At 40.1% G+C, this 11201-nt stretch overlaps 3 protein-coding genes across 7 annotated transcripts in view; all 3 read right to left on the bottom strand.

Annotated features, from left to right (window-relative positions):
* Positions 1–1221: 1221 nt before the first annotated feature.
* LOC105193665 (methanethiol oxidase) lies at positions 1222–4382 on the bottom strand. 2 transcript variants are annotated; one of them, XM_026135579.2, is made up of 8 exons: positions 4139–4382; positions 3766–3920; positions 3448–3684; positions 2921–3224; positions 2517–2777; positions 2016–2349; positions 1752–1874; positions 1222–1413 (listed from the first exon to the last, which is right to left on the bottom strand). In XM_026135579.2, the coding sequence occupies exons 1-8, from the start codon at positions 4155–4157 to the stop codon at positions 1362–1364; spliced, it is 1485 nt and encodes a 494-aa protein (XP_025991364.2). In that variant the 5' UTR covers positions 4158–4382; the 3' UTR covers positions 1222–1361. The 2 variants fall into 2 exon arrangements, with proteins under 2 accessions (XP_025991364.2, XP_011156510.2); XM_011158208.3 differs by having other exon boundaries at positions 3505–3684; positions 4139–4328.
* A 455-nt stretch (positions 4383–4837) lies between these two features.
* LOC113003957 lies at positions 4838–7947 on the bottom strand. Its single transcript, XM_026135580.2, has one exon. It carries the CDS (start codon positions 6862–6864, stop codon positions 6418–6420), a length of 447 nt encoding a protein of 148 aa, XP_025991365.1. The 5' UTR covers positions 6865–7947; the 3' UTR covers positions 4838–6417.
* Positions 6808–11201, bottom strand: part of LOC105193666 (sodium-coupled monocarboxylate transporter 1) — a 5235-nt gene continuing 841 nt past the window's right edge. For 2 of the 4 annotated variants that reach the window (XM_026135578.2, XM_039446102.1), the window contains exons 3-10: positions 11105–11201; positions 10701–10855; positions 10489–10629; positions 10270–10378; positions 9906–10127; positions 9304–9809; positions 7954–9083; positions 7126–7649 (exon numbers count right to left, since the gene is read on the bottom strand). The exon at positions 11105–11201 is cut by the window's right edge and continues 249 nt beyond it. In XM_026135578.2, coding sequence (XP_025991363.1) covers positions 9002–9083; positions 9304–9809; positions 9906–10127; positions 10270–10378; positions 10489–10629; positions 10701–10855; positions 11105–11201 — 1312 coding nt within the window. In that variant the 3' untranslated portion in view covers positions 7126–7649; positions 7954–9001. Of the gene's footprint in view, positions 6897–7125; positions 7650–7953; positions 9084–9303; positions 9810–9905; positions 10128–10269; positions 10379–10488; positions 10630–10700; positions 10856–11104 lie in introns of those variants that run through there. The other 2 variants (XM_039446103.1, XM_039446104.1) reach the window with 2 other exon arrangements.

Below are 11201 nucleotides of genomic sequence, written 5' to 3'. Positions count from 1 at the left end.
ATAAACGATCGCGTTGTCAACATTTACCGCTGATGATGGCTAATATGAGCTTGTCGTCGCGTAATATTACCGTGTCAGAAAAAGAAAGCCTGGCGTTTTAATCGATGCATAATCGGTTTGCACTGCTGTTACGTTATAACTCTAGATATATATATACGGTGTACACGCGAGCACCCTTGATAATTAATACAGGATCAAAGATTACGTAGACACACACCACTGCAACATTACTTTTTAACTGAGAAAAATTAAAATGAACAAATCCAATTTAAAAACAGAGATATCTGAGAGATTAAAAGTAGTATCTGTTATTATTGAGTTACATGTAATTAAACAATTAAGTATCTACACTTGCATACGCATCATGCACTTAGACGAGCGTGCGTGTGTATAAAAAAAAAAAATGTAATAATTTTGCAGAGCGATCGTAACTTGTTACCGATTAATATGTTACCGATTAATAGGACAAAATTATTTCTGTAGCGGATACGCCTGGCTTTGAAAATTTGCCGTGTCAATTCGTTTTGAGTTTTATGGCGTTAGCGTTGGACGATCCGGGCGAAAGAAGAAACTTATCAGCTTCGTAGCCAACATTAACAGTTGACGCACCCTTGCTACTCTCTGGCGTCTCGCATATTAATTAAATCATTTTTTAAATATTTCAATTTAAATAAGTTAACGCTGTCACGTGGATAATAGTACTTTCTTACATATTGCAGAAGTAATGTGACAAGAACTCGTTTCTTTCAAACGCATTCTTTGTAAATTGTGGATTTTGAATTTATATATCAATTGCAAATATACAAATTTATGTAATTCATTGGGTTACAGCTAATAATATGAAACTTTGTTGTAGAAACAAAAATAAAATTGGCCAATATATCGGGCGATATATCCTTTGTGGAAACACAACGAAATTTACATGTACAATCTTTCAATTTTGTCTCTAACATGGAATATTTTGACAAACTTTACACATCGATCAATTACGAGTGTGGCATAAACGGATTTTACTTGTGTAAACTTGGAGAAAAGAACAAAAATTTATTACCTATCGCACGTTTTATGTAACTTTATACAATATAAAAATCTTCATTATATTACTTGATGCAATATGCTGAAATTAATAAGCATACGATGAAAAAAAAATACTTTGTCTGAGTACTCTTTATCAATTCATCCCTATTTGTTATTCTTATCGAAAGAAATATTTCTGAATCATTTTCTAGATGAAAGAATTGAGAAATTTTATTGAAAAAAAAAACATCGTGCCACGATGTGTTATAAGATAAACTACTGCATCACTATTTTCGTAGATATTGAGATGTCTTTGATTCTATCCTCCAGTCCACTCGTTAAAGTTAGGGTCTCTCTGCCAGCCATATATCGGAAGTGCAATCGCCACCAGGATATCTATACAGAAATTAATAACACGACAGAAATTTTTCTGTTTTTATTGCACGGGATGATGGTATTTCTCCAATCTTTATCTACATCTAAAGCAGAAATTAATTAGATTAAAAAAAATTGGCGATAACTTGATTTGTAAAATTAAATGTGCTCAACCTGATTGGAACTAGAAGTTAGGGTCGAAATAAAAAAAGAAAAGAGCTGTAAAGATTACGAGTTTGTCCCTGGACAGAATAAATAAAATCTAGTATTAATTTCTTTCAATTCGTCCATTTCTTTCAGGAAACTGAGAACAAATGGGATTTTTTCATTTATTGTGATAAACTATTGGGACATCTCACCTCATTTCATGCGCCAGTAAAATATCACTCCTATCCACGCCGAAATCAACGAGAAAACGATGGTCCAGTTTCATTCCGCCCTTCTCAACATCGATATCAAGTTTTACCATAGTTGATCCATATCTATATAATATGTCGATAAATTATTACAGTGCGTATATAAGAGTAGACTGTAAACATTCCGTTTTGATTCGATGGACGGAAGGAAAAGGAAAAGGAAAAGGAAAAGCAAAAGCAAAAGCAAAAGGAAAGGTTATCACTTACTTGAGAAGATTGGGATAAAACTGTTTGTCCCATGGCTTAAAGATCGACGTAGTCACATACAAACGACGTCCATCCAAGCTTAACTGCAACATTTGCGGCGCACCATACAATCTACGCCCTTTGACATAGACCGGATCGGGCTGACCGCTCATTTCCTCGTCTCCTATCACACGCACTTGCGAATCGCTCAGTATCGATCCTCCTAGGAAGATCTGACCAGTCAATCTTGGATTTTTCGTATCGGAGATGTCATATTGTCTAACGTCACCGTGCAACCAATTGGACAGGTACAGATACTTGTCATCCAGACTCAGCAGAATGTCGGTGATCATACCTAAAAAGGAGAAAAAAGAAAGAAGCAAACAAAAGGTTTCGTGAAAAGAAAATTGAAAAAACAAAGAGGGCTTTTGAAATGTTACAAGTTATCAATGAGTTATCATAGTAGGAATATATACGTTTCAAGATCTTGTAGAAATTTGGAAGAGGAGTGATTGGCGATACCTGACATTAAAGGCGCGATCCAACCGTCGACTTTTTTCGGTTGCACCTGGATCACCTTGTCGGCTTTCCACGAGTTATCCTCCGTCTTGTAAAACCGATAAATATTCGACGTTACCGCGCAACCTACGAATCCTTCGGCCGCCAAAGGATCGTGAAGAAATCTTATTTCAAGTGGGGCGATTCCGTCATCTCCCAGATCGATGGTCTGTTTCAGCTTTCGTTCGTTCCACGAATAAAAATTCAAGGTTCTCCCATAGATTTCTGCGAATCAACCATTAATTATCAATCATTTGATCGCGAAGACTTTTTTATCACCCGATATTTCCTGTCCCCTCCTTTCTCCCTCTCTGAATAAGGGATCAAGAGTATTAAGTATTAAGGGATAATCGAGAATATTTATTTACTGGTATCGTGAACGTCCTCTGGAATGAATCCCTTCTTAAAGACTCTAGGTGCACCCCACTCCGTAGCGACGAGCGTATCGTGATACGGTTGATACCAAAAATCGTATCCGAAAGCTGCTCTTTCGTGGCCCCTGGTCCACGTGCCTTTCGCTCGCAGGGTCTCCGCGTCTATGCAGAAAAATTCGCCCAATCCGTCGCCATTGAGATTTCCCATGGTGGAGATCATTATCTCGCCGGTTGGCAGGCAGTGGGAAGTGTGCGGCGTAGATATCCCGTACTCGTGCATCTCTTCAGGTTCCAGAACCTCATCGGAAAAGGAGTTTCACGGAGTCAAGATAAGTATGTATATACACCCAACTTATACAGGGTGTTCATTAATGGTTGTCCCCACGTTTTACCATAGAAGCACGCATTTGTTATTTCTAATATAATAATACGTTAGAAATACATATCCGTCGATAAATCATGCTCCTATGGTAAAAAGTGGGTACAACACCATTAATGAATACCCTGTATAATATACGTACTCGTATGCGAAAGAGTTGGAACGCATAGGAGTTGGTACGCGTATGAGATCTCGATACCTTCTTGATCTTGGGCATTTTTTCGTCGCTCGTATCAATCAGGTACACCCGGTCCGACATGAGACAGGGCAACACTAGCGTGTCGCGTTTGCGGGACGATCCGTGACAGCTGCTACAAATGTTCCAGCCAGAGTGATGTAACTCGTCGCCAACGGCCAGCATTCTCAATCTGTGTATTATCTGCGTTTCCAAGTTTTCAGTTTAAATTGTGGCGCGCTTAATCATAGCTACAAAGGTAAGATATATGGTATAATATAGTACCTGACAGAACGTAGGACTATCAGGATCCACGTCCACCGTGCAGAGGACATCGGCCTTCTCAGGATCCGTATGTATGCCGATGACGTACAGAAGCTTCTCGCGTGCTCCCTCGAGCATCGCCGCTCTCGGACTCCTGTAACCCGGTCCGGAACACGCTGCAATCAAGTCCATCATTTTGTCATTTATCACATTATAAATTAATCGAATATACAAAAGGCAGTAGGTACGACTACTATAGATGCGCGCGTGTTAGAGATCTAGGGCAGCTATGAAATAATATTCTTATAGCGCTATGTATTGTTTACATCTAGTAAAACGATATAATAATATGGCACTTTATTGCGATTGAATCGAATGCGTCGATCGCGAGTACCTCTCTTTTCCATCGCCATTGCGTGATCGTCAGTGATCGTCAGTGATCGTCGCGTTGTCGACGTGACGTGCAGGCGAAGCGTATATACCACCTTCCACTGCGACTTGGGACCTGAATCTATGACGAATGACGAAGCCGTGGCGATTGGCGATATGAAGCGTATGAAGCGTATGAAGCGTATGAGCTGCACGCGAGAGGGGGAACTCTCTTCGCGCTTTATTTCTTCGAGTGATTTTATGACTTTGAAACTTTGCGACAGTCGCCTCCTCCAATCTGTCGTCGCGCCGTTGTGATTGACTTCAAACCGAGGTCAATTGATATAATATGGTATATCGTAATCAAAAGAGAGCGAGAAAAAATATCGAAATTGCAACAAGTTATTTTTGATTGTTGCTCAAGTCTGCATGCAACGACACGCAACTAAATAGCAACGTTACAGCTAGTAAGCCTGGATGGTACAAAGAGCTTTATTATCGTACAGCCTACATATTATAAGAGACGATTTCGTTAGCTGTAACAAGATAATATATATATGTATGTGTGCGTGCGTGCGTGCGTGCGTGCGTGCGTGCGTGTGTGCGTGTGTGTGTGTGCGTGTGCGTGTGTGTGTTAACGTGTGACGCGATACCACATCGCTAATCACCATTCGCTCAACAATTATACGATTATAAAAAGGATAGATATAGAATAGACACGATGTAGAAGGTCCACCTAAACAATTTATTCGCATTTTTTTCCAAAGAGAGTTATAAAAATAATTACGTATATAACATCTCTGCCAGAGAGAGGGAGAGAGAGAGAGAGAGAGAGAGAGAATCGCACCTCGCTCGCATGAATGCGTGTATACACGGCTGGTAAGAACAAGTACAATTCAAGTAAAAATACGTACAAAGTGAGAGTAACGCTGATCCGTTTGATAACTCGCCGCGTATCGTAAATATACACACACATACACACGCACGCGCGCGCGCGCGCGCGCACACACACACACACACACACACACACACATATATATATTATATATCAGATTATATACTTGCGCGTAGACTCATGACGTATTAAATGATCGCTAGGATCGAGATCCGTTAAATATATAGTCAATAAGTACGCAAAACATCCCAGATCCATCCGCAAAAAGTATTTTAACAACAGCTTTCTCGATAAATTTTTCAAATGAAAAACAAATCTCTCTTTCGATAAGAAAGAGATACTTTTCCGGCACAGATACTTAAATTACATACTGTCGCGAATCTAAAACAGTGTGTACATTTTGTCATCGGGTAAACTGTAACGCGAATACGTGATACTTGTGTAAACTTCCATATTTGACAGATAATTTTAATCAGTTTTATTTACAGCACGCTAGTAAGAACATCGAGCGAGATAACGTTTTACACAACGACAACTCGTACATAATATTTATTACACAAGTTATATCAAACGATCCGTATTTAAACTCAATTCAAGTTTGAGTTTAATTCAAATTGTCACTGTTCACAGACAATTCGAGTTTCGCTTTTCTACGTATGTACACGAAGTCTGTACAATATTATTGTTTGTGTGATACAAATGATATTACAAATGATCACAGCCGTGTAGTTTTTATATTACAAATCTACCTCGGAATCTTAAACGACGACCTTAACGACCGCTTCTTAAGTTACTTTGCGTCAAAGCGTCTCATTCGTAATCACGTAGATTTGTACCCCCAATTGCCCCCCACCTTCAACATCTGGTTTAGTAAGGTGATCAACTCGTCGCATATTATCTTTCTATTATCTATTCACTAAAAATATATTTATTTCTATTATCTATGATATGTTTCACACTACGTAACAGCATTTTCGTAATTCGATCAAGAAATTCGATTCACTCACAAACGTATGATTGTCTTATCAAGTTTATACATGAACTTAATTTGTCGTTCTTATATGCTAGTTCGATACAGATACATGCATTAATTAATCAATTATAAATCGATAGTCAAGTGATTTGTAAAGAAAGAAAGAAAGAATTAAATACAACGTATTAGTTACAGGGATTTCTGGAAGTCTGAAAAAAATTGAAATTGAACAAAAAATTTTTAACGCACATATTTGTTGATAAAAAAATAATTGCGTCAAGATATATTAAGATTAAGCTGTCCTCTGCACTCGTACACTGGATAAAACTTGGCACAATTCGCCAATAATACAAATTTGATCGATCTAACACAACTCGCCAACTCCTATCATTACGTCAAAATTATAGGTATAACGTTTTTCGTCGAATCGGTTATGTCAATCGCCAATGACGATGCGTAACGACGAACGTCGTTTTCTTCTTCTCCTCGTTGCTTTTCCGCTGACGGAAAGATGTCCGCTTGACTTCCGTCTCCGTTTCTCACCGAGTAACGCACACATCAAGAGATTCTCTCGATGAAGCGCGACCAGTTGCAGCAGGCGATTCCGCGCAATTTCCGACTGCGAGGCGATATCATCGAAGCCGCTGTCGAGTCGATCCAGGTGGCCGCTGATGTTAGCGATCGTATCGAGAAGCAGGCCATCCCGTCTGCGTGTTTCCAGCGTGAGTTTTCTGCTGAGCAGGAAAGTCGTCAGGCCGACGATCGTCAGCACCATTAATCCCAACAAGCTTCTTTGCATCGATGGCAACGGATTCATCATTTCCAAGGAATACTTAAATACATCTCTCGTCCTTTCGTCGCATCGTGTCGCATCCGGAATCATCCGCACCGCCGGCTATTTTTAATCCGAGGCCACTATATACGCCACGTGCGAATCATACAAAGAAAAAATTGTCATTTAACTTTTGGACAATAATTAATAACGTAATCACTTTCATTTAATGAAAATTGTTAGAAATTTCCATAGAAATGTGATCACTCACTTACGATACAGAGAGACGATTCGAACCACATCGCTCTTTCGCACACACCGATTATAGTAGAAATAATATGAATAATCTTTCTATTTCTCTTTTTCTCTCTATTTTTTTTTCATAATACTCTCTGGATGATATTCTTCATATTAATCAATTCAGTCGCTCGAATCATCTGAGATTGAGATACAATTGATAATAAAATTGAAGCGCGTCAAACTTAATTCCATCAGCATCGGCCAAACTGGAAGCTGCTACTTTTTCTCTCTCCTTCTCTCTCTCTCTCTCTCTCTCTCTCTCTCTCTCCCCCTGTTAGGATGTTCTCGGTTTCTGTTCTTTTTCCGGCACGAATGCCTACGGTTTTTATCTATTATTAAAGACGAAGCGCGGATGTGTTTCAGCATGCATGCCACTCGTTTTGCTGCTACCTACCGACTAGTCGATCAAACACAATGACCGAGATTTATCAAAATTCTTCCGAGGGATAGATTTTTCCCATTGTACATACTGTATACTGTCTGTGTTCGAACAGTCGCAATCAATTCGAAAATTTGTGTGCTCAACCATCGATTTCCCACAAACAATCATTCATATTTTGTTGTCACCACGTTTACAATGATATGTATCATTGAATCTTGAAATATCATGGTGAAATAGTGAGAGATGTAATTGATTTGGCGTTTGGCGCAATTATTATGAGCAATTAATGTAGAAAGATCAAAATTCTGTGTAATCGTCGTGATTCGCGCGTCACGCAAGTTCATGGTGATTAAAAAAATTTTTTAGCTATAAGCCAATTAAGCGAAGAGAAAGATCAAGACAAAAAGAAGAAGGATCATGCTCCTCTTAAGCTACTAAACATCTATTATGCTACAAGTCCTTATTTCATTTATATGTCAAGTAGAAACTGTAAATGGATTGTATGACAAATCTCTTACTCTCGATTTTCGACGTTCATCTTGGACGCGTAGCCGATAAAAATTTCTCATTCCAACCCTCGCGCGCATTGGACACACAGCGATCTTTGCTGTATCTGCGACACTCCTGATAGTTTGTCACCCGAAGGGTATCGACCATGTTACACGGTACGTCACCCGCTTGCAAAATTGTCGCGAGGACGCCGTGAAGCGTTATATCGACGCTTATTCTCGTTAATCCGCGAGGGCATTTGACATTCCCCGACAGCTCTCGTTCCACGTGTAGGCGCGGTCGCCATCCTATCCGCGAGGACACGCGGCCATCCCCGAGCAACCCCGATGATCAACATCTTCAGGGACGTAACTTGCGTAACTCCTCCCCTCCAATGTCCACGACTCCAATTTTCATTGCTGAATTTCGTTGTCCATTTTAAAACGTCTGTCGCTCTCCTCGGTATCTTTTGTTCTCGTTCATCACTTCTTGGACTCAACTTGCTTCCCAACAATATTAAAAAATCTATTGTAATCAAGTCTTGTATCTTTATTGTATCTTTCCTAATGTCAAACGGAATTTAATGGTAACGCTACTTGTTGAAATATGACGAAAGACATTTCTTGTAGCACTCAATCTTCGTAATTCTTGGCTTGAGAATCTAAGAAAGACACGGCAATCGCGATTAATCGATGCCTCGTAACGAGGAACGCTGTGGGATACCGAGAGGACGAAAACAACCGCGACCTGGCACGTGTGACAGCAGGATAGTTGGCGCATGCGTCTGTTAATCGATAAAAGACACTGACCCTTTGTCGCGAGACGTGAGTCGTGCCGCGCCGCGCCGCGCCGCGTCGCACTGGTTCAGTCAGGTGATTTGAAAACGGATCATTGGCATACCGCAGATTCTATACTGCAGATGGATTATTATCTTTATCAGAATGAAGATTATTGTTCACTTGCACGCGATTTTTCGAAATTTTTCAGATTGATTCCATCTACCAATTTACTTTTAACTCAACTAATTACGTGCTGCGCGCGATCCGCGTGATTATATTTCATTCGATCGTTTTTTCTTCAGTTTTTCTCTGGTGCAACGTCAAGCGACGGTGGTACTGCTTTCAACGATACTTGGGCATATCTTTGGGAAGGAAGAAACCTAAAAGAAATCAAAGAATCGAGACGTTATCGCAAGGGAAAAATATTGCGCGATAAGCCTAGGAATATTTTATGCACGCGTAACAATAATTGCAACAACGAGACTGCAGTTAGGTCTCTCAGGTCTCAGTATATACAGATCTGTATGTAATTCTTTTATATTACTCGTATAAACGCGCGTTGGATTGTATCGGAACACGTAATATCGTGTCGTATCGTACCTTTTCATCATCGGTGTAATATGATCGGGATCTACGCTCCCAAGATCCATGCCGCAAACGTAACTCGCGATAGTGCCGACGACGACAACGATCATCGCTCCTATCATGTTATAATACATGAAGGATATTTGAAAAAGTATCATGGGTTTCTCGCTGGAGTCTATCCAAGTGGGCGGACTAGTTGTCGTGGTCGAAAAGGTTTGATTCAACAGGTTAAACGGGCAACCGTCCACCGACGTGGGTAACGCATCATATTTGATTCTATCGTGCATGGTGTGCCATTGAGCGCCTCCCACCAGCCAAAGCATGCTGATCAGACCGACGCAACCGCCGAACAACGCTCCTTTAGCATTCGCCCAGGGTACTAGCATTCCTAACACGAAGAGGCCAAATAAGGGTCCGTCGGTTACGCCACGCATACTTACAGCTATTTGGAAAATTGGTCCTAGCCGCTCGACCAGGAACACCAAACCAACCGAGATGACCCCGGCTACTACGACGACACCCTGAGGAATATATCGATTGTAATTAATATTGTAATTAATATATATATATATATATATATATATATATATATATATATATATATATATATATTATACCTTCATAATGTTGGCAGCCATAGCTTCTTTTTTGGGACTATCTGGGATCCGCGGATTTATAAAATCTTCGTAAATGGTACCGGACATGGTATTCAAGCTGGCACTCATAGTCGCAAGTGCGGCGCTCACTAGGCCCGCTACGAATAATCCTGGAAGTCCTGGCAGATGCCCAGCAACGTCCATTACATAGTACGGTAGAGTCTGGTCCGTGCGACTTATCGACTGCTCGAATGACAAGATTTATAATTTTCTGTGATTGAAATATCATATAATTGCGAGTAAAATATTAATTCTTGCGTTTTCATCTATTCAACTTTAAACTATTTTTTTTTTTAACGCGCAGTTTGTAAATCATACGTCATACCTTGGTTAAGAAAGGATCGCAATCATGATATTTAGCGAACATGATTAATCCGGTGAATACGCAGATCAGTTTGACGATTACCATCCCTACCGCGCTAATTGCAATGCCGCTGTGAGTGCAGGAAAAAAGAAGAAAGCGATAAAAAAGGGGGAAGGGGGAGGGATTAGTAAATCCATGCGGACAGAGTAAATCCCGTCTAGAGTGAGATGTATGACTTACCGTTTGGCATCGATTTCTCTAGGCACTGACAGAAATCTCTGCACTGTACCTGGATGAATACCAAGGTGTCCGAGCCATATTACCGTCATACCTATAGTCATACTCCAAAAAGTATTCCTCGCCAACGGACTCGGATCCATACTAATAAAGAATGTACGTGCTATATTAATAATATTTAAAATAGAACAAAATTGAGAGATATTTGTTTTTACTCAAAGAAAATGAGACGACCGCCTTCGCCGGAAATCCTCCATGCTTGCTCAACGCTGCCAACGGATAGTATTCCCAGCACAAGAACCACAAAAAGTCCGCCGACAGTTACGGAAAATTGTACAGTATCCGACCATACCACTGCCTTTAGACCACCCTACGTGTAGGAAAAGCATACGCGTGAAAGATGTGTGTGTGTGTGTGTGTGTGTGTGTGAGAGAGAGAGAGAGAGAGAGAGAGAGAAATATAAAATTTCAAAACTTGTACAACTTAATTGTTATATACTATTCTAACAAAGAGTAAAGAGTAAAGATTCAGATTCAGATTTCCAAGTTATAAATTCTCAAGTTTTCACAATCACATTTTTTCAATTAATATGTTAAAGACTGCTTTATTGTGTACTTACAATGCTGGTATAAACGATGCACACGATACAGAGTACCGGTGTTATCGCGTGAACGTTCAGATTACTGACTTGCGCAAAGGCGAGGGCAGGTACATAG

This window comes from Solenopsis invicta, chromosome 2, assembly GCF_016802725.1.
Source record: "Solenopsis invicta isolate M01_SB chromosome 2, UNIL_Sinv_3.0, whole genome shotgun sequence".
Lineage (NCBI taxonomy): Eukaryota > Metazoa > Arthropoda > Insecta > Hymenoptera > Formicidae > Solenopsis > Solenopsis invicta.
This window is presented reverse-complemented; position numbering and strand designations above follow the sequence as displayed.